General features: G+C 43.7%; 2 protein-coding genes across 4 annotated transcripts in view; both read left to right on the forward strand.

Annotated features, from left to right (window-relative positions):
* The window catches only part of hipk3a (homeodomain interacting protein kinase 3a), a 28,903-nt gene extending 12,305 nt beyond the window's left edge, over positions 1–16,598 (forward strand). Inside the window, exons 5-18 of one of the 2 annotated variants that reach the window (XM_030730903.1) lie at positions 3,735–3,858; positions 5,581–5,700; positions 6,247–6,333; positions 6,490–6,674; positions 6,823–6,988; positions 7,390–7,513; positions 7,667–7,761; positions 7,955–8,109; positions 8,363–8,524; positions 8,603–8,971; positions 9,183–9,344; positions 9,436–9,710; positions 11,055–11,188; positions 12,405–16,598. In XM_030730903.1, coding sequence (XP_030586763.1) covers positions 3,735–3,858; positions 5,581–5,700; positions 6,247–6,333; positions 6,490–6,674; positions 6,823–6,988; positions 7,390–7,513; positions 7,667–7,761; positions 7,955–8,109; positions 8,363–8,524; positions 8,603–8,971; positions 9,183–9,344; positions 9,436–9,710; positions 11,055–11,188; positions 12,405–12,935 — 2,689 coding nt within the window. In that variant the 3' untranslated portion in view covers positions 12,936–16,598. The remainder of the gene's footprint in view (positions 1–3,734; positions 3,859–5,580; positions 5,701–6,246; positions 6,334–6,489; positions 6,675–6,822; positions 6,989–7,389; positions 7,514–7,666; positions 7,762–7,954; positions 8,110–8,362; positions 8,525–8,602; positions 8,972–9,182; positions 9,345–9,435; positions 9,711–11,054; positions 11,189–12,404) is intronic. The other variant, XM_030730904.1, reaches the window with a different exon arrangement.
* Positions 16,599–21,784: 5,186 nt separating this feature from the next.
* Positions 21,785–26,016, forward strand: part of kiaa1549la (KIAA1549-like a) — a 131,835-nt gene continuing 127,603 nt past the window's right edge. For both annotated transcript variants that reach the window (XM_030731418.1, XM_030731419.1), the window contains exon 1: positions 21,785–22,268. In XM_030731418.1, the coding sequence (XP_030587278.1) occupies positions 22,028–22,268 (241 nt within the window). In that variant the 5' untranslated portion in view covers positions 21,785–22,027. The remainder of the gene's footprint in view (positions 22,269–26,016) is intronic.

A 26,016-nucleotide genomic window follows, 5' to 3' on the forward strand; every position in this document is an offset into this window, starting at 1 on the left:
GCACATGGTTCACGTGTCCTTTACCAAGTCCCATCACATCATGTTCAACATCAATTAGATAAACACGTGTCTAAAGACTGAGGGTGTGTGTGTGTGTGTGTGTGTGTGTGTGTGTGTGTATTCATATCCACAGTTATTTCTGTTCTCTGGACACAGCAGCATGTGTTGCCATACTGTATGCACTGTTTATTCGGGTTGTAGCGGCTGCTCTCTTGTGAGACTAGTTAGTTCTGGAACCTGGTTTGCCTGCCAAACACCTGTGGGTGTGTGCGGGAGTGTCAGATGTGTGCTATGTGATGAGCTGTTATAGATCTGGAAGGCTGCAGCTATTGCAGCAGCAGCAGCTTTTATGACTCTGGGAGCAACAACAACCACACACACACACACACATATGTATGTGGATGCTTGTTTGCTATAGGCCTGTAATGCACAGCTATATACTACATTGTTGCTTGTGCAGTTGGTGGAGAATATCACCCAGTGTTTTCCCTAGATAATTTTACTCCATTTGAAGACCAGTCATTCTGTTATTGTAAGTGCGGTAAAAGCTTCCTAACGTGTGTTAAATCATCTGAACTGGAGGGTTCACCTCCACTCTTTTAAAAAAGTAAGCCTGGAGGAGTCACTGCCAAGTGCAGTCGAGTCTCACTACCAGTATTTCATCAACACTTGGATAGTTAATAATTACTGTGAATCATTACTCCTGACTCTAGACTTTATAGCAGCTAACAATATATTTACTCTTCAGACACTATATTAGGTACACTTTTCTAGGACTGGTTGGACCCCCTTTGACCTTTTTAGAACTGCCTTAATTCTTTGTGGCTTTTATTCTACAAGGTGTTGGAAACGTTCCTCAGATTTTCTTTTTGTTTATATTGACGTGATAGCATCACACAGTTGCTGCAGATTTGTCTGTTGCACATCCATGATGCAAATCTCCCGTTCCACCACATCCCAAAGGTGCTCTTTCGGATTCAGATCTGGTGATTATGAAGGCCATGTGAGTACAATGAACTCATTGACACATTCAAGAAACCAGCTTGATGGTCTGAGCTGTGTGACATGGCATGTTATCCTGCTGAAAGCAGCCATTAGTAAATGATTATATTGTGGCCATAATAAAACAATTTAAACAATCCTCAGTGGCTATTAAGTGTCTCAGGGTGTGCCAAGAAAATATATCCCACATCAGTACACCCCCCCCCCCCCCCCCCACCACCACCACCACCACCACCACCACCACCACCACCACCACCAGACTGAACCGTTGATATAAGGTAGGATGGCTCCATTCTCATGTTGTTTAAGCAAATGTCACACCAAAAATCGAGACTCATCAGGCAATATTTTCCTACGGTCCCACTTTTTTGAGCCCATCCAAATTGTAGTCTTAATTCTTAGCTGATAGGATTTTCACCTGCTTAAAGGTTCAATGCGTTAATTGTAGCAAGTTTTTAGGAAGACAACAGTAACTTAAATATCAGTTTGAAGCAGTCTGGCCATTTTCCTCTGACTATTGGTGTTAATCTATGTGTTAAAGTGTTTTCTTCCAGAGATCTGCCGCTCACTGGATATTTTCTCTTATTCAGACCATTCTCTGTAAAACCTAAAGATGGCTGTGTGGGGAAAATCCCAGTAGACCAACCACCAAGAGCAATGCCACGTTCAGTGTCACTTAAATCAACTTTCTTCCCCATTCTGATGCTCGGTTTGAACTGCAGCAGGCTGACTTGACCACATCTACGTGTCTAAATGCATTGATTTAGATGTAATAATGAGCAGTTGCACAAGTGTACCTAACAAAGTGGGCAGTGAGTGAGTGTGTTGTTGTTGTCAGAATGACGCATGGGAAATTCATCCAAAGTCATGAGTAAAATGGATTTTTTTTTTTTTTACTGTAAAGCTTTTGATATCTGTTCTCATCTGTACGTCACATTAAGCAACAGCAGAAGCAAATGGGTGTGATAACAGTTAAAATCAGAACCCCTGTTTCCTCTTCCTAAATCAGCATAGTACACTGTTTTTTGTAATTTGAGCAGCTGTCTAACATGGCCTTAGCTTATTAGTGTAGTTTGTCACCATGGGTTTATACATCTATTTTTATTTGGTGGTTTGGTAAAGAGTTTAAAAGGATTTTAGTAGCCTTTTGTTTGCATGAAAAACAAAGTTGTTTTGTGGTTTGTCGTCAGGTCAACTCTGTGGTTTTCTTTGTTCCAAGTTCGAAGTGACAATCACCGTCTTACTTCTTGCTGCAGGAATATTCAGTAAATGTTTGAGGCAGTCTAGCCCAAGGCCCTCTTTGGGGTTGCATAACTGAACTACTTCCTCTCGAATGAGCAATGGGAAATGGCAAAGTGTAATTTCCTGCAAGCCACAGAGGGCAGAAAGCCTGGGCTCTGTAAAAAATGAACTTGACATATGCATTTGTGTGTCTGCACGCACGTATAGAAACACACTCACAGGCGTGTACGCACAGAGCGATGACTGATGGCCCCATTTATCACGCTGTAATGCAGTTACATTATGGTCCTGTGTCCAGTTGTTGCTTGGCAACAGTCATTTTTCCTGTGGTCGTCACAGCAGTGGTTGCTATTTGCAGCAATGTTGCTCAGCTGCTGTGTCCAGGCCTGATAGACCATTGTTTTCATACGCCAGCTCAAGCTGCCACAAGGTCCAGTTAAATTGCGCAAGTGGCAAAGTCCGTTTCTTGAAAGAGATTTAGTTCTTTTGTTGCTGGAATGACGCGTATACGTCATATAGATGCAGCCTTTGGTTTAAGGCCTGAGAACTTGATGCTGATGAATTGGTTGTTTTTTTGGCAGTCACGTACCAGGCAGCATGGTATTCAAAATGTTCCTTATGCATAACACAGAGACACACACACATCCCTGAAGGTTTATAACCGTGGCTTAATTAAACATTTCAGGCCAAATCTGTTTCTCTGCACGTATCCTATAGGCCAGGTCTGTCATAAATTATGCCAAGAATTAATAACTTTTTGCTGAAATACCATAAAAACAGGAGCAGTGTCGAAACACATTCAGTGTAACAGTCATGCAGTAAGTTCTTACCAAAGTCAGTTTTCCTGAGAATTGTGTGTCTTCCCACGATGTCACAACAAGAGAAAGCAGATTTGCAAGCATGAGCTAATTTAGTCTCAGGTTCAGAACTGTTGCAGGGATCTAGCCAGAAAAAAAAATTCACAGCCCAGCAGTATCAGACAACCGTGGGGTGGGGTTGGGTGGGGGACGACCACTCGCTAGTTCTAATAGCCACGCCCGCTTGCTAATTGAGGTGTTGGTGAACGACTCCGATAACGGTGAAATTCTCAGCCAGGCGCGACAGTATGGCCGATCAACCGCTGGCTGGAACCCTGTGTTACTCCTATATGGTGCTGATTGAAATTGCATTGCATTCTGAATGTAGCAGTTAATTATGTAACTTAACGGGCGAGTTACTCATCTGCTGGTCCCTGGGCTATCCTTAATGTCCTGGGTGTATGCTTGCTATTTGCGAAGCTGTTTTTACCTTTTCGGTTCACCAGAAACATTCCTGTTTAACCTCTTTTGAGCTCAGTCCAACAAAAGCTGCAGCGGTCCCAGCCTTTCCACTCTTTTCAATCCATACTCATTTTGTTGTCCTCTGGGTTGTGTCACTGTGACCTGTTTGTGATTATACATGGTGACCAACTCCCAGGCGTAACCTTTTCTTTCTGCCTTTCCTCTCTGCAGGGCTCCAGAGATTATTTTGGGCCTGCCATTTTGCGAGGCCATAGACATGTGGTCGCTGGGATGTGTGATAGCTGAGCTCTTCTTGGGTTGGCCTCTCTACCCTGGAGCACTGGAGTACGACCAGGTGACTTTACCCACATGTGCACGCACACAGACACACACACACACACACACGCACACACTGAGAAGAACTGCACCCTCTCAAAGATGGACAAAGCCTAAAGAGATATATGTTTCATAAATGAGGGAATAAAGAATATATGCAGAATATATATTAAGTGTGTATAATTCTAGGCTGTGTTTTCCCAGTTGCCAAAATGTATTATATTTATTACGTAGTTAAACCTTTATTTGTTTTTGGTTCCCAATCTCTCTCCTGACTGTAGTCCCGTAAATCCACCTAATACTAATCTGGACTGAGTGAATCAGGAAGTTGTTTCTGGCAGTGTGTGATTATCTTCCCACAGGGTTGGACGATCTAAACGGCACAACTGGGACCCTAAATGGGAGTCCCTCGGCAAGGGAGAGGGAGCATGGGAACAGGCCCACAACACATTCACAGACCAGTGCAGGATTAATCATGGCAACTTGTTGAGCTTAGAAATTTGAAGGGCAAAAAAGCTGGACACCCTGTTGTCTTGACATGAATGAAATTAGTTGTACTTCCAAAGTACAAGGCAGTACCAAACATTGTATTTTTTTATTAAAATGGATTACTTGTTTGGTAAGGCCCGCCTTTAATGCTATTCATGTGAGTGTTTTTGGAGGTCCTTTGTTGCTCCAGCAGTAGCTAATGGTTTGAACAGTCATCAGTCAGAGAGGGTAGCTGACAGCTCTGTATCACAGGGCCATGCCAGGACACACACTCACGCGTGCACATTTGAGTCCCCAAAAGCATGCTGTCCTATGCCAAGGCTCACTGCAGTTCCACTCTACACAGCAAAATGTATTTATAAACATAAGCCTGATGGTAGACAAGTGCGCTCTCTCACTCTCGTGTGCACACACACACACACACACACACACACATGCACACACTGGTTGGTGTTCAGTGCACCATCAGCAAGTTCTCAGTCCAGTGCCCTCTGGCAAGTTGGTGTATTTGTTCTAGGCTGTAGACATGACACACACACACACACACACACACGCTGTAAAATGTTAGAGAAGGATTTTTATTCTTTGTGGAGTTTCTGGAGTATCGGAGTGTTTTTAAGATGGTTAATCCAGGGGGTCCGAGTTTGACGATTCTTGTTCAACATCAACATCTATGTAGAAAAATTTAGAGGTGGTTCACTTCACAGGTGTTTATCAAACTGTGGAGGTAATCGCACATTTAGTGCCATCTTAAACTAAACATGAGCCGATAAACAGAAATGGATTTTCACGCTCACCAAATAAACTTTTGAATCTGTCGCTTAGTATTTCAGCCTTGGGCTGTATTCTGCGGGTGAAGATTTTTTTTATTTTATTTTACAGCTTTATTATTACTTCCTCTGTTAGTGGCTTGTTTGGTGCGTCTGCCTTGGACCAGCGAACTGTCAGTTTAGCAGAGTGTTAAAGGTTGAAGCGCAGGTTAAAAGAAACTTACAGAACTCCCAACAGCCTAACTTAAGTGTACATGCAGGAGATGATGTTTCACAGTCTACCTTATGTAGTCATATACAGGTTTATACTACAGGAGTGCACCGGCTGATCTAAACTAATAGTAATTGGGTAAAAGTGATTACATTCCTGTTGATTATGTTAAGTGGTTGTGACTGATTGTGACTTTCCTGTTGTTTTCTCCTTTCTTGCTCTCCCTTCCTCTGCTTCTTCCTCACTGTTCCTCATCTACTTGTCTGCTTAGATCCGGTACATCTCTCAGACTCAAGGCCTGCCTCCTGAGCAGCTGCTCAACAAGGGGACCAAGACCTCTCGCTTCTTCTCCAAAGAGTCTGATTCTCCCTACGCATCGTGGAGACTAAAAGTGTGTGCATTCAAATCACACAAAAATATACAAAAATGCAGACACGGTGTATGCATCTTCTTGCCAACCACACATCATTAACAGTCACTTCAGCTTTATTTATTAGATATTTAAGTAAAAGATCCTTGCAGTGAGGGGAAGAATAAGAAGTGGCAGTACATTCCCAATAGGAAACAGCTGCACAGGCCTTTCCAAACAGGACAAAGACTGCAAACCTGGAGGAAGGCTCAAGGAAATGTGAAACTCTGTTTAGACTACCTGCTGAGCTGGCTCTAAATACATTTTAAATGAATGTAAGCTTAATATTTATCTGTGCATGCACTTTTCAGCAAAACGCAGTTGGAACAAGTTGAGCGTGCAGATTTACATGGAGATGTGCATCGTTTGCTCCCACTGCTCGTGTACTTTATCTAATACTTTAGCCTTTCTGACCTCTGAAACAAATCCAAAATGCAGAGATGCAAAAACACTGCTTATACAAAAGTCTTAATATGTTGCATTTACATGGCTGAAATATTTATCCTCGTGTTCCTGCTCTTCCTCCAGACAACAGAGGAGCATGAGAAAGAGACGGGACTTAAATCCAAAGAGGCCAGAAAGTACATCTTCAGCTGTCTGGATGACATAGCACACGTGAGTCTTTATAGACCAAATAACTTGGATTCAAATCAAACCAGTATTGAAACCTAAATTCGTGGCTGTAACATACTGCCATCGCTTTCAAGCATTCCTGGGATTCTTCATTGTTAACAGTGTTGCTGCGTGGTTTTCACTGCCTCTATCAATCAGGTGAACTTGGTGCTGAGTCCTGATAACAGTGACATGCAAGCAGAGAAGGCAGACAGGCGGGAGTTTGTGTCTCTGCTTAGGAGCATGCTGTTGATCGATGCTGAGGATAGGACCGTTCCCACCAGCGTCCTCAGTCACCCCTTCCTCACTATGACTCATCTACTAGACTACCCCCACAGCAACCAGTAAGGCTGTAGCAACTGACACAAGACATGTTTGCACATTCCTGTGTGCTTCCTTTTTTCTGTAGCTTGCAGCACACAGAGATGGTAGAAATATATGATACACTTGTGAACCACACACACACACAACTTGCCTTCTCACCCCTACCAGTGTGCAGTCATCTTTCCGCATCATGGACATGTGCCACAGTCGGTCCAGCAATGCAGTTTTTGACGCTCTCAACCAGAACACCATTCATTTCTCCAGACCTCCTCTAGCCCCCGCCGCCTCCTCTGGCCTTCCTCTGGCCTACAGCAACATACCGATCCACACTCAGGTGAGAATATGGTGGGATTGATCTAAACTCTGTCATTCAGCATAGCAAGTGCCTGATTAAGTCAAGAAACTATGGCACTACACTATCATCTGTCTGGACTGAGAACGCCTCTAAATATGGATGACAATTGATTAACATAATGTTTCAGTCAACACACTCTTCACTGTTGATCTAATGGTGCCCCCTTCAGGAGAGAAGTTGCTTTAATGCATCACTGGATTTGATATTTCTGCCACATTATCTTCTTTTCACGGCTAACCTCGGCCGTGTTTCTCTTTGTTTCCTTTTAATGTCCTCCCTCCTTCTCACTGTTCCCTTTGACATATTCTACACCCGCTCACCCGATCTCCGATGCTCACCTACTGCTGTGTTCTCTGCTTTTTCCTCCTTATCTGGAGCAGGCTATTACCCAGTCAGCTCCATCAGTGTTGCATCCAGGGATAGCTCTAACAACCGGGAATGGTCAGTTTGGGTGCAGCGACTCATTCCCGCCTGCCCTTCTTCTTTGTCCTCCAACCATGCAAGGTATATAAACCGGACTGCTTCTTTCGGCCAGTACACGACATAAATTTTAAATAGTTTTCTAAGAAGTAGCTTTACCAAGATGTTATTAAATTTAGCAACTTTTCAAAGCTAAATAACAATTGATTTGGTTTATGCTTTTATTCTATTTTTAAGGTAACCTTAACCAGCCAGCAGGGTATTCTGTACCCATGGCAACTCAGGCGCCCCCCATACAACCCCTACCTGTGAGGCCTGGTGTAATAGCTCAGGTAAGCGCTTTACATCCAACAGGAAGTGTAACTCTTTAGGAAGCAGTGACAGATGCACCCAGAGTAACCCTCAGCTCCCAAGGCCCTGCTGCTGATGTGTCCCTGAGCAAAAGCTTGAATTCCTTAAAACAACTTCTGACGCCACTGGAGATCATCAAAAGATGATTACATGACATATCTGATTTGCCTTTAGCAGGCTTGGTCTAACCGGGGGCAGCAGCTCCTTGTCCCAGCAGCCTGGCAGCAGATGACTCCAGTGGGGCCTCCTCCCTCTCACCCACCTCCACCACCACCGCCCTCCCTAACCAGCGACACCACAGCTGGGCCTCCGAGGATCAGCGATTGGGGGTGAGTCACCAAACGCTGAGTCACCCAGTCGCACAGTCTGGGAAAGTCCCCGTTAAGTTACATAAGTCCCGGTTCACATTCATTGGGGGGGGGGTATGTGTGCAAAGATGACCTTTTAATTTTGGGAACTATCAAATTATTGTGATTTTTGGAGTAGTTGTCATGAATGTTTTGTGTTCCCTTCAGGATTTTACCAAAAAATATAAAGCTTCGTGTTTCTCTTACACCTTTTTACTCCAAACATCTTCAACAGGAAAGTGCGTCCACACAACAGCCACTTCAATGCAGTGATGAAACAGCCTCTCCTGACTAATCAGATGCCAGCTCTCTCTGCCCATCAGCCAATCAACATCGGCATAGCTCACGTCGTGTGGCCACAGCCGACCAATAAAAGGAACAGGCACAGTTACAACAGGTTGGATGATGCTTCTTGCTTATGTCTTTTGGATTTTAATTTCTCTGACACTGATGTATGAAATCATTCTGTTTAAAGGAACCTGTCTCACTCCAGCAACATTCACATGCCTGCGTGTCGGACCCCCAAAATGGCTGATGCCGTTGAACAGGCAGCGGCAGGAAGGGAGCAGCCTCAAAGGGAGGTGCCATTGGTGGAAACCAGGCAACCAGAAGTTCCAAACACAGATGAGGAGGATGATGACGCAGAGGAGGAAGTGAGCTGCTTCAAAGAGGTGGCGACAAGCGGTAATGGAGAGGCGGACCTGCCCAGGCAGCGTGATGTGGGTGTTCTGATGGCTGACAGCGATGGGAGCCCCACTCCCAGTGTTATCAGCATTCGCAGTGATCTGACAGATGCAGAGGACGAAGGCAGGGAGGAGCAACCACTGAGGTGCCGTCTGAATGAGTGAGTATAGTCAGGAAAAGAAACTAGTTCAAGCCCACCCCGCTGATGAAGGGAAACATGTCAGCTTCACCCACAACAGTCTCTGAAAAGTCCCAGAGAACCTAGTTTTTTTTTTTTTTTTGTCAACAAGCCACTGCAGCATCTGCATTAAGCAATAAACTGCTCCTAATTTCAGCTGTGAGACTAAAAATCAATAAAAATATACCCTCAGGTGCAAAGAGGAGTGTGAGTGTGAGGCTTGCGGCAACACCAGTTTGTCTATGGAGAGAGTGTGCTCGCTCAGCAGCCCCGACAGCAGCCTCAGCACCAGTTCATTTGCCTCCAACTCACTTCAGTCCAGCCCCTCTGTGTCACCGTGCAAGAGAGCCAACAGGTAGCAGTTCACTTCCTTAAGTAACGAAATAACCGAGCACGCTTTTAAATGGTGATGGTTTGAATCTTTATCTTGCCCCCCCGCCCCCCAGCATGTCTGAGGATGATGGTCACGAGAGCGGTTGTGACACAGTGGAAGGCTCCCCCTCATCGGACACGTCAACTTCCCCACGCGGCAACAGTACCTATCGTTACCTTGACAACAGTAACCACAACAACCATCCATCTTTGGCCGCCGTGGTAGCGCCGCTGCCTTCCCCTACCGTGCAGGGCAGGGGTCCCCGTGGCATCAGGACAATGGTAGTTCCACCAATGAGAGTGCAGAATAACAACATTCAGGGGTTAGAGGAGCGTGTGCAGAGAACCGGTCAGTGAAAATTGATTCTTCAGTGAAGTGTTTGTGTGTATAATCTTAGTTTTTTTGTTTGTTTGTTTGTTATAAGTCAAGAGAAAAGAGAATTTATATAAAATTACAGTTTTCAAACAACCCACTGGGACACCCCCCCACACACACACACACCTGTGGGTTGGTGGGGGTGGGGGCACATATGTGCCTTCATTTTGCCCCTGTCCTGTGGTCTGTCACCTGTGTTTTGGTGGTGTTTGCTTTACAGGTCATATGGAAGCAGTGGGGGGTTACCGCCCCCTAGTGGGTCATAGAGGCTTTAACAGGTGATCAAGAGACAACAGCAGAAGACTTGCCATGCTGTAGTCTAAGACCTCAAAAGATGCATCCATCGTAGGCAATGCTAACATTGCCTCTTTTGTGGCTTTCCCTCCACTGGAGTTGAAACTTTCCTTAAGGAAAGTTTTTATTTTCTTTTAAAACCCGTAGATTCCCTCCTTATCCAACTATTCAAAGTCTTACCTGCATCAGTGATCCACATTGTTTTATAATAGGTTTACACAAGGACAGGAAAGGAGGGGGGGAAAGGAGGATGCATTTCATTTGGGACTGGACCAGAGCCTGAGTTTTCTCCCTTGGTTCTTGCTGTGTAGCAAAAGTTACCCTAAGGCACTGATGTGAGATCAGTTTTCACATTTCTATTCCCAGAATAGAATTTATACACTTATTAATTTTGCAGTGAGTTTAAAACTGATACAGATCAGCGTCTGAGGGTCAACTTTGCTCTCAAGGTGCCATTTTCTGAGTGCTAACAATTTGTTTTTCTTTTTCTTTTTTTTTTTCTTGTCTACTTTATGGTGCTGTGTTTTATCTGAAGATTCCCAACTGTTCTTTAAATAGCATCACAAATTACAGCCATTAAAATATAAAACTGTCATTTCTTTGCATTACTTCAGTTGTATTTTTGTGAACACTGGGGTCATTAAAAGATGTTTCTGCCATACCGACGGGAGTAGGTGGTAATTATTTCACAGGATGCAGTTTTTTTTTTTTTTTAGATGCATGAGAGGCTAAAATATGTCATGTTATTGACCTTTGGTGCATAACTTTCATAGTAGGTGTTTTTAATAAGCTCTCATGTAATATTTATAGCTTAAATAAGGAAAATAAATTGGTAGATGGATTTCTATTTCATGTTTCATGTTCTCTATTCAGAGCAAACCTTTCAGTCTGGTGTGCATTCTCGTTTGATGTCTTTGTACTTGTTGCTGTCTTGTGCTTTAGTCATGCAGACTAAACCTGCAGTCTGTTTTTTACCTTATTTATATGCTTTTGTCTGACTAACGTGTCTTCTGTTTGTCCCAGTCTCAGAGTCCTGGTCCCGGTCCAAAGGGCGCTGCAACCTCGTAGGACAACAGAGCACTCCCTCCTCTGTCCCCCTCCTGCCCCGACAGCAAAAGGTGGCTGGGCAGCAGCAGCACCCTCTGGGTTTTGGACAGGTCAGTTCAGGTTTTTTCCTTATGAGTTTAACAGAAAGTTAATTATAGGAGTACTCAGTATTTCTCACACTCTGAGTGTGGTAGTTTGTTTGTGAGGTTTGAGGTTTTTTATTTTGAAATATCATCTTTTTAAAAAAAATAAATCATATGCTTTCTTTTTTTTTAATATATATATATATATATATATATATATATATATATGAATTGAGAGCAGCTGTTACAAAGTCATTTACTCTAAAAGATTAATAGTGTTCTGATTCTGACAGCCGAGTGTTTATACTCAATCTTTTTTATTCTACCGTCGTTTACAAGGAAACTGCAATCTGTGTGTGGTGGTAACATAGGCTACGTTCACACTGCAGCCTGAAGTGACCCAATTCTGATTTTTTTTTTTTCTTTTCTTTGGCGTGGTCGTTCATATTTCCAAATATATGCAACTTGTATGTGATCTGTGTGTGAACGAACTTAAAAGCGTCCCGCATGCGCAGCAGAGGACACGATAACGCCGCACATGGCGAGCATGCTCAGTATTTACGGAAGTAAGTTTGTTTTCCTTCCCGCATCCGCGTAACGGGACGCAGAATAGTGACGTTTGTCGAGTGTCAATGACGTGCAGGTCGGATAAATGCGACCTGGCCGTACAGACACAGGTCGCATTTGAAAAGGTCGGATCCGTGTTGTTCAGACTGTCATGAAAAGATCGGATACAGGTCGCATGAGGGTCACTTCAGGCTGCAGTGTGAACATAGCCATAATCTACCTGTCTGCATCTCTAAAGCCTTTAATATGAAGTGTTTTGATGGTTTAATCTCAATACAAGCAAAGTGTAAATACAAGATCTGAATTTTTGTGGGAGATTGTGTACCAGGAAAAACCTTATGAGGCAGTTGATTGGCCCATTCAGGCCAGTGGTAGTGCGTCCACCATGCCCAGATATGAGTTCACCTGTGAATCAAAACGTTAAATCGGCGATCTCTAATTTTATTTTTCTTGCTGCCAGTTGAAAATAAAAGAGAGGCTGCTGGTGGAGTGTAACACACAGCTATATGGCTAAGAGCTCAGCCTTCACAGAAATGGACATAAGAGTAGCATCAGAGTTCACATCTGACACTTAGCAACAAGCAGCATGATCATATATCAGAAACTTCAGCCTGTCTGTGTATGAAGCTTTGTTGTGTTAAATGGGCTCTGTGTGCTTGTCTGTCCGCTCCCTCAGGTGCAGCCGTACGGTTCAAACCAGAGCAACAAAGAATGGAACGGCAACTATGGGCCCCTGCGGCCGCACGCCTACATTCCCCCTACTGTCCACACGCACACCTTCAGCCCCACGCACACCTCAGCCGCCCCCCACACTCTGCTGTCCTACCCCCCCAGTGGCCCGCTCGCCGCCGCCCACCATCCCCACCCCATCCTGCCCTCTCGTCCACCTCCACCCCCTCTCCTCCAGCATGGCTACGGTCTTTCCCACCCCCAAGGAGGCGCTATAGTTCACCAGGTGACCCTGAGCATCAGTGCCCACCCTCACCACCCTGCACACCCCGCTCCCCACCCTCACAGGCTCCTCCCCTCCCCAACCATCCACCCGCACCACCAGTCCGGATACGCCCACCACCCGCACCAGTTCAAGCCTCCCTTCCCTCCTCCACCGCCCCCTCCTCACCCATACATGGCCTCCCCAGTCACCTACACAGGCTTCCCTCTGAGCCCCACCAAGCTCAGCCACCACCCCCAGTTTTCTTATATCTGAGGAGCAGGGCGGGGCCACAGCAGTACCTTCTGGTCAGGAAGGGCCACGGGAAGTGGACAGGGGCAGCAACCTGGGCAGGCAGAGCTAGCAGCAGGGCACAAAATGGACGCATGTAATGAAGAAGATGGAAAACAATGTATCATGGCGGACTGAGTAAGGAAAAAAAGTAACAGTGCTGAAGATAATGTCGACGTTTGGAGGACAGAGAAATTCCCGGCCTCTAATCGTAATTCAGTGATTATGTTTTTATTGTTGAACTTCAGCTCTGGAAGACTTCCTGCAAAATCAGCTAACGGAGGAAACGACACCTTAAAACTGCAGCTTTAAACAGAGCGTAACAGGAGTGAATGAATTCATGACAATAAGGAAAATTTAATTAAGAATGTGTCCTTTGCACGTTGCCTCCCATCATCGGTCGTTCAGAGTATGATCACAGCTGGAAGTCGGTAGTTGTTGTTGTTGGCGTCAGGCCGCTTGGCCTCCCTCCCCCTTTAGCGTTGTTGCCTTGTAGCATGTGCAAGCCGATCAGATTGTGTTTAAGCCATCCCAGCGTGTATCAACCACAATTGATAGCCCGCCCTCCCCCTTTTGTTTGTTTCGGGCAGACTTTGCTGCTGCCCACTCTTAGTGCCTTAAAACGAGACGTTACTTCAGGAGCATATACGGTAGATTGTACATTTAAATAGGCTTGCAGCAGACTTTAAATAAGATGGGCTTATTGGATACATATGAGGTTAATCCTTGTTTTTATGTTTTAATATGGGCAAATGTTGGACTTCGTGTGCTTTCTAACTCAGAGTATGGATTTCTTTTAGCTAGAGGCTGCACACATAGGGCTTTGACTGAATGAGCTTTTTATGTACATAAAGAGTGATTTGATATTTTGATAATCGTTTTCTATTCACTATAATACTTAATTCACAACAGTATTGTCACTGTTTACTGTAACTGCAATACAATCTAGATAGACTCTGGGTTGCTGTGTTTTTATTATTATTTGGCATTTAGGCTACACTTGCGTTAATGCATTTTATGTTTTAGATTTTGGGAGTGGCATAGACTTAAAAAAAAATAATAATTTGTATGTTTTTACTCGCTTTTCAGTGTTTGAAATAACCTATCAACTTACAGTATCATTGCTGGGCTATCGAGTATTAGAGTTGTAATCGTTTGAAATATTCACGTGAGGTGAATCTTTTTTTTTTTTTGTCCATGTATTGAAGCCTGTCGTCAGTTTTGATACATTCCTGCAGGGTGGACGTATAGCCTCGATTTGTGTTTGTGTTTCTCGCCTTTCTTTTTCCCCACCATGTAGTAGAGCTGTGTCTTTACCCGTCATATCAGCTGGTATTTTACTCCAATCAGCACCAAAGACTGTTTGTTTTTAATCATTTCTGAAGCGTGGTCGACGATATTTCTCTTTCACCTCCAGCATACTTGTTGCAGTTTGTCAACATTGGAATATATTGTGAGATCTCTATTTTTGAGTGTTTCGGTTGAGGTTTTATTAATTTTTTTTTTTTGTCTGAGCTGTGTTTGGCAAATTGTTTTTTGGAATGTATAGATAATAAGCTGCTATGTACTGATTATCTGCCACTTTGTAGCTGTGAATTTCGAGGATTAATCTCATTCTAGCCTGCATTCTTGCTCTTGTATTGTAGTTCTGACAGTTAGATACAATAGAAGTGGGGTTTATTTTGATCCTAGAGTATATTGAATGCTACTCTATATGCTAGTGCCTCTGTATATTGGCTTTGTTGTTTTTGAAGTGATTGTAAACTGCTGTAATGGAAGTTATGAGTTTTCCTTTTTTTTTTCTTTTTTTTTTTAAATTCAGTTGCTTTTTGGTGTGTGTGTGTGTGTGTGTGTGTGTGTTTTTTGTGCGTATGTATTTAGCATCAGTATTTCAAACGTAGGCTGGGTTCACTCGTTGATTCTGTGTGCTGTTGACGTATTATCATTTTTCTTATTTGCGTTATCGGACTGTATTCGCAACTCTTTGTACTGTACAACTAGTGCCTTTCTTCATACGAGTGGCTGACGGATGACGTCTCGCGTCAGTATCGGAGCAGTCACGTTTATAGACTAGTTTCCTTCTAAGGGGATCAGATCCCGTTTTCACAAAAAAACAAAAACAAAAAAACCAAAACAACCCAAAGTTTGTTTGACTGAGATTATGTCTAAAAATGATCCCTCTTTTCACAGAATCCTAAGAAAGTACAAGTCAGGGAATGTTTCATCGTGCTCGCCGTGTTGTGCAGTACTCCAAAACAGACTGTAGGGCCTGGATATACACAAATGCAAAGCTTTACTCTCAAACAGTGAATGTATTTGTGGAACTCAACATCTGTTTGTGGTTTCCAAATGTTGTTGCGTTTCTGCTGGCTGCACAGTTTGTTTTTGTTTTTGTTTTTGTTTTTTTGTGACTGGGATGTTGATATGCAGCTATTACCATAGGCAGACATCATGTGTTTCAGTCAGGGGTTCCTTCAAAAGGCTTTATCTATCAAATAATATTCAGAAGTTTATCTCCAAAGCTGTCCCACCCTGATCTGCTTTTTGTATTACATCATAATGTTTTTTGCTATGTTGCTTAATTAATGGGTGTAGCCTGTTTTTGTGTACTTGTCTCCTACGCTACCATGTTGATGAATTTTTAAACAATACAAGATGGTGTGCAGTTTGGATTGGAGTGCAACTGCGAGGTTCGTGTCACCGCGCCCGAGCACGTACTCCACTCCAAGGAAAATCTGTTTTTGATCTTGCGGTGTGGAACCTCTGTGTGTATTGTTTTGTCAGCCACGCACAGGCGATGAGATGTACCAAACTCAGCGACATCTCACGCCATAACACCCCCCCCCCACCCCCAAATTTGAGGCAAATCTCAAAGGCACCAGAGGGGGGCGCACAGTCCAGGATCCAAAAGCACTTGGTGCTCAGCAGCCTCAAGCAGGCCTGAGGACTGCCCAGACACCAATAAAAACACAAGGGGAAGCTGAACTTTCTGTGACAGAGTTCCTCCTATAGGCATCGTCATAAGTCCCTCTTAACAAATAGCAATAATCCAGAAATGGCTCCACTTTTAGCTTCTTTTAGACACTAACATTTCGACCCCAGGCCTGCCTTTATTGGCCCCCGGAGAAAAAGCTACCAAACATCATCTCAGTGTCTCATTTGGACTGAAAAATAAACTGAGTGAAATTTTCCCTGGTGACATTACATTGACTTTGTACCACACCTGTGTAATTATCGGGTTAACATTTGTTGTACTTGGACACAATTATGTAGACATGATTGCTAAATTGAAACTGTTACTGTTCTAAATATGTGTAGATTTGTGTGGCTTTGATTTTATTTTTTTTTATTATCTTAAATGCTACACTAGTGTGACATGTAGCAACTGCACTGTGCAATATACATCAATATGAGGACTGGGGAAATGATAATTGTTTGGATGTAATTATGTGTGTCTTACCAGTTTGCAGTCGCCCCCCCCCCCCCCTCCTCTAGTTCTCAGTGAGTTTCAGTGTGACCAAGCCTTATGTACTTTGTCACAAAAAGCGGGTTCCTTCTTGGTGACTCTTATTGGTGAGTGTCAAATTATGAAATGATGGTGTACCATGTCAAGATTCACTTTGAATTAAAAAAAAATCTTTTGCTTCAGTCTGTGTCTCTCTGTACAGTAATCAAGTGGACCCTCATTTCTCATCTGTAGTTGCATATTTCTGTTCCTGGACTATGGTAATACTGTAACTTGATTTACAATTCAGAATAATCTAGTTCAGTCAGTTTGCTGAAGTAATCTGGAGACATTGGTCTGAGGGGCTCGTCTCATCTACCTTATGGCCATACTTGGCCCCACAGTAGGGTTGTGGTGACTCTGATCCGATCTCTCCATAAATGTCAGGAGCCCAGTTTATTCTCTAAATAGTTCTTGCATAGTTTGGAGTTGTTTTTCTGATCGTCGTCTTGTGTTAGGAGGAAATGTGTGCCAATAAAGCAGCTTCCACAGTTTGGAGTAACACTGCAACATGAAATGACAGACATCCTTGTCCAAGATCTCTTTTATCCTTTACAAAAGTCCCACTTCACCATCAAAGCATCCCAAACTCTCACATTTCTCCTGCGTGCCTGACAGATGGACTCGAGCTCTCCTCCTGCATCGTTTCATTTGTCCCACAACTCTCAAATGTTGTTGGATTTATCTACCCAGTTTCCTCAAACCTTCCTTTCTCTGAAGTCTTACTTTTATTTACTCGTCTCTGATACAGATTTTTCTTTGCATCTCTGCTTAGAAGGCCAGCGTCCTGTAGCTGCCGCCTCCTGCTGATGTTGAGACTGAAGTTTTTAACGTGCTGTTTGATGAAGACCTGTGTGACATCTGTTTCTCAAACCGAAGACTCGAGCGTACTTCTCATCTTGCTCAGTTTTTCACAAGAAGGCTCCCACTTTGCACTGTTCTGTGAAGGGAGCGGTACCCAGCCACTGTTCTGTCACCATAACTGGAAAATGGATAGCAATGGTCAGTTAGCCTTTTTCATTGCTAAACTTGTACTAAACTGTAATCCAAATATGAAGCCAGGTTTGTCAGTGGGCGAGTAACCCTATGTGTTTCTGTATTAGCTCCAACACATCTGCAGTTTCTTATTGTAACGGTCTAAGTGCTTCGGCCCATGTTCCTGTGAAGTCCCTTTGTTGTTCTGCTTCTTTCTTTGATCTACAAACGCAAAGTGCATCCTGACATTTGGATACTGTACAGACGATGCAGCGAGGTTTCTATTTATCAAGCAGAGGAGCACTCGCTGGCCTAAATGGAACTGTTTTTTTATGTGATGCAGCTCTTCAAGTGTTTGTGAGAGCTTCAGATCTGGTCAGGATGACCTGGTGAATTAATTAAAAGAGCCCACCATGGATCCCGCTCCCTCCCGTTTTTCCAGCAAGCTGCGTCCAACCAAACCTCCTGTTTTTTAAACAATTATTTGTTGCGGTTTCATTCATTTGGCTCTTTGCGAGGACAGTGTGACACATGACCTCCAAACACAGAGCCAGATAATTAACACAACTGCAAGTGATCAAATCCACTGGAGATAAAGGAGATCTGTGTCTTTTGGGTTGGAGCAGCTGCCCATTTTGTGGAAAATCGATGTGCCCCTCTGAAGAAATGCAAATAAATCTTTCATTGTAAAACAGGCTAAATAACAATGGCTGATATCAGGTCAAAATGTAGAGTAAAACAACTTGAACGGACCTTTCCCCTTGCATTTTTACTATCAAAGGAATGCATTTGATTAAAAATATGACTAACTGCTGTATAGTGTTTTTTGTGGAAATGCTGTCCATCTTCTCTGTGGGTTTCGTCTTTTCCTCCTGCCTGGGAGCTCCACATCCAGCATCCTTTGTCCAGTATATCCACCATCCCTCCTCTGCACGTGACCAGCTCAGCCTCAATCCCTCTGATGTACTCATTTCTAATCCTGTCTATTCTGGACAGTCCCAAAGAAAATCTTAACATCTTCAACTTTACCACCTGAAGCAGCAGCACCTCCTGTCTTTTTTGATAGGTATTTAAACTCACCCTCCTTCACTACCTCTGCTTACTGCATATTCACCTTTCCACCTCTCATTCACACATGTATTCTGGCTTCTACTGACTTTCATGCTTCTTCTCGACAGGTGCTCTGCCACCTGCTCCCTACTCTCACTGCAGATCACAGTGTCATCTGCAAATATTAAAGTCCACAGAGACTCCAGCCTGACCTCATCTGTCAACCTGTCCATCACCAAAGCAAGAAAAAAGAAAGGACTCGGAGCCGATCGCTGATAATCCCACGTTGAACCGATCTGTCGCTCCTACTGCACACCTCAGCACTGTCAAACTGTCCTCATACATGTCCTGCACCACCCTCACATGCCACTCCTGACTTCCTTATGCAGAACCACAGTTCCTCTCTTGAGATCCTATCATACACTTTCTCTAGATTCTTCTCTATGCTCCTCCATCAGCAAACTTCATGTCTATAGTGATACTAATGCACGGTCCTGGAGGGAGAGTTCTTTCACTATTTCTTTAACAGTAAATTGAGCACAGAGTGTAAAGATGGAGTCCACTTTGCGACTTATCCCCCGGCTGCCACCAGGGGTCGCCTGCCTCCAGCTGAGCTCAGCTCAGCCGGAAACGCTGCCCGCCTGGTTTCGGTCCTCTTATAAAATAATGCTGCGGGATTTGTCTGCTACTCATAAAAGAGGAAGCAGAGACACAGGAAGGGAGTCATTTCATCTCATCGCGGTTTTTAGACGAAGGGATAATTAGTCGGGCTGTTAGGTGCAGTCTGTTCCTGTCATTTCCAGCGTAATTACACCAAACGCGCAGGAACGTGCGTCAAGGTGGCCGCAGTCAGCAAAACACAACCGGAAGTCAGCGTCTTGGAAAAAAATGAAAACCGGATAAACTGAAAACTTATAACCGTGTAAACTTTGTTACAAAATAACTAAAGACAGTTACAAAACCAGTGTGTTAAATGAGCAGTTGTACTAGGCAAATGTAACTTTATTCCCTTAGAAGCAGCACTTATTTAAGCTGCTTTGTTAAATGAAGTTCATCTGCCAGCAGTTATTTAAGTGTGATCTAAACCTTATTTTCAACCATTATTAGTTTATAAAAACTGCATGTATGGATACATCTTAAAAAGTTTGGCTTCCCCCTCCAAATAAGTTTCTAAAAATATTCAGCTGGATCTTAATTTTACAGCTCACAAAGGCATTGCTTTTAGTCTAAACCTTAAATCTAGACTATAAAACATACCTGCACAGAGAAACAGGGCAATGTGACAGCAGTGTTTAGCCTAGAGTGGAAGCACAATCAAATTCACCTGCCTTCAATGAACCCAAGCACAGCCATCGTCTCACAGCAACTGTTAGTGCACACACACAAAACTACTCCACGAATCAGTGCCAGTTGCCCACAGCCAGAGTGGAGGTGAGCTAGTGTGCAGGTGTTGCCAGTATACCCTGTTACGTGTGTTTAAATGAATACCTTGTTTGAACAGCACCGCTGAGATTTCAGTGCACAGCAGGCAACTGGATTGATTTAAAGTGCAAAAAGATTGAGTGTCATCCTTTTAGAAAAGGTCAGTTCTGGCCTATGAGGAAACTTGGAAGTGTGCACTCATCATTGTTAGATGAACAAAAACAGGTTTTGTTCAGAAATAGTAAAGTTATTCGTACCACCAGCTGCTACAGTTAGTGTTAAAATCACAAACCCTTTCCGGATTCACCAGCATGCATTATATCCTGTCACCTGTCAATCTGTTGGACACACCCAGGAGTCTATATAATCTATATAGTGTCAAATCACAACAACAGTCACCCCAAGGCGCTTTAATACTGTAAGGTAAAGACCCTACAATAATACAGAGAAAACCCAAACAATCAAATGACCCCCTATGAGCAGCACTTGGTGACAGTGGGAAGGAAAAACTCTCTTTTAACAGGAAAAAACCTCCAGCAGAATCAGGCTCAGGGAGGGGGGGTCATCTGCCTCGACCGGTTGGGGCTGAGGGGAGGGAAATATGGGCAGCTTGGTGGTGGGGTGGTTGATGCGGTGGTTAGCACTGTTGCCTCACAGCAAGAAAAGTCCTGGGTTTAAATCCACCATCTGGCCGGGGTCTTTCTGTGTAGCATTTGCATGTTCTCCCAGTGTCTGTGTGGGTTCTCTCTGGGTACTCTGGTTTCCTCCCACAGTCCAAAGACATGCAATTAGTGGGGTTAGGTTAATTGGTGATTCTAAACTGCACGTGAGTGTGAATGGTTGTCTGTCTCTCCGTGTCAGCCCTGCGACAGGCTGGTGACCTCTACAGGGTGTACCCTGCCTGTCGCCCTGTGACAGCTGGGATAGGCTCCAGACCTCCAAACAAATTGAATTGGATTAAAAAAACAAAAGAAAACATGCATTTATATTTTTAACTCTAATAATCTAATTAATAATTTTTGCTTGGACCCCTGTTATACACAGGAAACAAAAACATCTGTCTGGTGACGGTTCAGTTTCTGTTGTTATACTACGATCAGTTTTGACCTAGGAGATAATATCGCCGGGGAATAACTCACTCAGTAATTTCATGCATGATAAAAATAATGATCAGATCAAAATTTCAGTCTTTTTTAATCTGAAAACGTAGTTACATTATTTGATACTGACAAAAGAAATGCAATTAAACATGTTACGTTTACTGGATCCCATTTCTAATAACGCAGAAATTTAAGACAAAACTAAATTAAAAACAAAACAAAATTCAGAACAGACATTCTGAAATGTTAAAAACAAGTAGATTTAGAGGGAGCGACAGGGCAGGTCTTGGAGACAAAACATCTGAGTAGATGGAAGATGTCAAAGCATCAGGACAGAAAACTCAAAGCAAATGGGCAGAAACAATAGTCAGACTCTGTGACAGAGGAAATGGGATTTACGTGGAGAAAAGGAAAAGCTGGTAAAGATAAAGTAATTTTTAGGATGATAATACATCTTGCCACAGTGAATGTTAAAACTGTGAAATGCAGATCAAATCAGCGACAACCCAACTGTTAACAACTGGAGAAAGTTGGAACCAGCTTGATGGAAAATATTGTTTTCCTCTAATATATTTTTTGCCGGTGTATGAATAAAGCATGTTTTTACAGGCTGAAGAACAGACTTCCCGCTGCTAAGCAGACTTCAGTGTGCAGCACTGGTGAAGAGTTCCGTTACTCGCACTGTGCGCTGCACAGTTTTTTAAAAATTTTTATTTTGAAGAGGTCTTCGGCTGATTTCCGGTTGTGTAGCTGTTCATTGACACAGCTGCTAGCAGAAATGGAGCGCGCGTTGCGGACGCAGTAGGGACACCAGACTTCACGCAGACACACGCAGAGAAACTGCCACAGCGAGACGCGTAAAGGAAAAACTAAAGCTTCTTTGTTTCCTTATCGACCTTCACAGCCTCCAGCAGGCTCATGGAGAGCGGAGCCCTGCTTGTCCGAACCGGGGGCACGTTGATCGGATGCCTTTCATCACACCAGCGCCGTTAGATGTTTTCCATTCAGGATTAATTGGTTGACCAATGGCTCCCAAACATGCGCTCCTCTCCAGCAGCTGTGGCCCCGGGGTCGGAGGGGTAAATAAGAAAAAAGACCCCTGCTCTTCCTCCCCGGCGGCATGGATCCTGGATGCGGCGATGGTGGCCGTCTGCTCGCCGAGGAACGGCAAGAGGACGCGCGCACTGAATGGATTGGTGGCCCGGTGGTTTGTGACCATCGGCGCGGTGCTGATGCTGATGATGCAGAGCTCCTTGGCCGCTGACGGTAAGACCCCGACGCTGTGTTTTGATCCCGTCTCTAAGACGAGCCCTGCTTTCCTTTCTAATCGTGTCAATAAACCATAAACGCCACGCGATCAGGCGCCTGGGTCGCGCTGGATGTTTTGAATCCAATCTCAAACTGGCTTGATTCATAAATACAATAATTATCAGCCAGTGAAGAGGAAGATGAGTACGTGGAGGATTTCATCAAACTCTGTTAGATAAGAGATAAAGCTATAAAAGCTGTGTTAGACGGCAGCGTTTTAATGCATCTGGAGCGGTTTTAGTGATTTATTGTATTTGATTTGTTATTCTGACTGACTTTAAATGCTTATTTTCTATTTTAACCACCGGTGTAGTGTCACACAGGGCCTAACCGATGTCACGTCCCCAAAAACGCAGCCGGAGCGCACTGTGGACCGCAGCGCTGCGCTGCGCCGCGCCGCCACAACGGCGCGCTCACCGCGACCGTTTCTTTGCGTTAAGGAGGAAACTTTTTCTTCATTCATGGAGAATCGGGCCCCGAGGTCTTCAGCCTCGATTAAGATCCACAGGGGACGTTTCGCAGTCGGCACAAATGAATAATTTAGGATCTCTGTGTGTTCACAGACATCCGAGGATAAAAGAGAGAGAGACAGAGAGAGAGAAAAAAAAGCAACAGTCCTCATTCAGAGAACAAATAATTGATGCAGGAAGCTATTCCGTAAACACTGACAGCAAAGCCTTAGTGTAATCCTTTGAAAATTAATGTTTCCGTTCCTTGAGAAGGGACTGGTTTTCTGTTAAATGAAATATCTCAGGCCTTAAGTTGGGTCATTTTGTCTCAGAGTGCCTTCACACGCTGACATGTTCTCGGGGTTTGGCTGCAAAGACCGCGCAGGCGTCACTGTGTGTCATGTTTCCACGGATTACAAATTCTTCTAAAGAGAATCAAACGCACAGACTCACCTTTGGTAACAGAGTAACAGGAAGCAGAAATCTACAAAGCTGTGAAAAAAAAATTCACAAACAGCACAAAGGGAATTTATTTAAGTCAAGTCCAGTGATGCTCGGAGATGCAAATTAAAGGGTCATTTCATCCAAATTACAAATCACATTTCCCCACTTAACATTAGTTTTTCGATCTTGCCATTTTTTATTTTAAGTTTTTTTTGACAGGAAAAATCCACAACACATGTAACAGATAAACCTGAGATATGAAGGCTTGTACACAGTGAATCTCACAACCTTATGATGCCACCACACAACCCATGTGAACCCCATTTGGATGTTGGTGCTCACAGCACCGAGGGTGACATTTGCAAAAATGTCAAATGTCCCGTCGCTTTCCAGGAATAATGAGTCAGTTTGGCCAGCCCCCCCCCCCCCCCCCCCCCCCCCCCCCCCCCCCCCAGTTTTCAGAATGAGATCAGCATTAAAAAATATCTTTTCAAACTTTTCAATTAAAGTGACACAGAAAATATTATAATTAGATTATATATGCCTTCTTTAAGGTGCCATCTGCCAATGTAACATGAACACTGCAGCGGTATGGGGGAAATGTTACACTATGCAAATAGGCCTACTGGACACTATGCCAACATAAATACCCCACAATGCAGTGCACTGGTATAAAAATGTGTACATTCAGTGTGAACCGGAGGTGCAGTGTTTCAGTGTCTTTTCTGGGCTGAACAGCAAGTTTCACTGACATGTTATGCAACAGCTATTTGGAGTTATTTCTCTGGTTTCGTGGGCATGCAGCACACCTCTGTTTCTGTTTGTGCATTTTGTACAAGTGAAAACCTCCAGGGCTTAAAAACAAAGGTAACACAGAAGTGCCAAAACCTGCAGTTCCTCTAACGACCGCTTGAAGCCGGCTCTCCAGTGACAGGTGCCCCGGGACAGGCACCTGCAGGTAAATTGTGTTTATTTTTTTTAAGCATTTTTTGGCGTCAGTATTGGCGAGGGAAATTGAAACAGCGTAGTTTGTGCAGAAGGTGTTTCAGCCTTGCCATCATGGGAATCAGTTGCCTTCAAGTTCTACTTCATACTGTTCCAACAAGCTTATGTAGATATGCTCGACAAAGGCCTCGAAGAAATCACACAAGCCGAACAACTCGTGTTTTTTTTTTTTGTGGCATTAAGTGTCATTAAAAGCAGTCTCAAAAAGTGTTAAATCTAACTTTTCTGTCTTAAACTATCCAAGCCCTGTCATCTTTTATATACAGTCTATGGTTTAGTTTAGCTTCCACAGACCTGTGGGCACACCTCCACCTGGGAAACCAGCTGTGAAGAAGTCACATGTTATGGTCTAAGTTGTGCATCTGAAAAGACAACTGCTGTTCATATGTATTGATAATATATTACAGGTTATGGGATATCAGCCATGGCGCCAGAAATCTCATGGCTTTACATAAAAAAAAAATCCCAAAACACCCTCCCTGCTTCTTTTTTCCTAAAACGAGTAATTAAGGGACAGGTGTGAATTAATGGAATAGTTTAGTAGCTGCTCTGTCGGCTTGCTGCTGGTTTATATTTGCATAATAATTTAAGCGATTGTCTGACTGACTCGCACACTCGGTGCCATGTAGTTAGGGAAAGGTTCTCTCCCTCTCTGCGCCACCTCACCAACCTTCACTTTCAAACTGGAAAATGATGAAAATCTGGCTCATCTTAATAACACACGCTGCCACTGCTCAGGATGTGATTAGAGGCTAATAAAAAGAGACTGCACCCCTGTGATGGGCGCGTCTTCATTAAGGGCGATGTTAAGTGGAGATTTGAGAATGAAAGCTACAGAAAATGGAGGCGATTGCAAAAGTATTTGGCAAAAGCGAGTTTATCTGCCCAGCCTTCCCGGTTAAATCAGAGCAAATCGCCCACTCACTCTGGATGATATATATCCTCTTTTATGTCATGCTGCTGTGCTACTTAAGAGTGTTCCATAGGATGGCACTGGGGGTGGGGGGGGGGTTGCCTTTCTCTCTTGCACCTGGTAGCTCAAGCCTTTGGCTGTTTCAGGTCTTCTGTTTTTTTAGAGAGCGAAAATGTTCCCATTGTATTTTTGTTTTCTGCATTTAGAACAGAAAAAAAGATGCTTTGGAGGCTGATGCCCAGCTGGTGTGTGTGTGTGTGTGTGTGTGTGTGTTTGTGTGTGTGTGTGTGCATTCTTTTTATTTGTGTGAATTTGTGTCTGCAGGCTCATACAGTATGTGTATGTAGGCGTTTTCTTTAATAGGTCTACAGAGATCTTCATCCTCAGTCAATAGCTGAGATCTATTGGTCCACGTTACCATGGGAACAGATCTGCAGCTAGTACTTTTTTTCACCGCGCGCACGTGTGTGTGTGTGTGTGTGTGTGTGTGTATGTCTGTGTTTGTCAGTCAGGGATTGAAAATAACATCTGAGTAAGTGCCAGGTTAGAGTCTGCTGCCTAATGATCAGCGTCTGATGACACACCGGCAGAGATGAAACACTCCTCGTGCTGCACTGTTTCAAAATGAACTCAAACCTTCTGCTTCCAGCTGCTAAACATCCGGTTTTCTGGTCATCTGAGTCACTGCATCCTGCTGCTGTTGTTTTTCTTAGAATCAAACATCATATGTGATTTCACTCTCTGTGACACTCCACAAACAGCAACATGGCAGTTGGTGTCAATAAGTTGCACCTTCAGCGGCAGCAGAGCTTCATGGACTGAAGGACGTTTGAGGAAGTGGGCTTAATTTGATCATTATGTCATTGTAGTCCTAACCTATGTCCTCATTCCTCTT

The sequence above is a fragment of the Archocentrus centrarchus genome, chromosome 6, assembly GCF_007364275.1.
Source record: "Archocentrus centrarchus isolate MPI-CPG fArcCen1 chromosome 6, fArcCen1, whole genome shotgun sequence".
In the NCBI taxonomy this organism is placed as follows: Eukaryota; Metazoa; Chordata; class Actinopteri; order Cichliformes; family Cichlidae; genus Archocentrus; species Archocentrus centrarchus.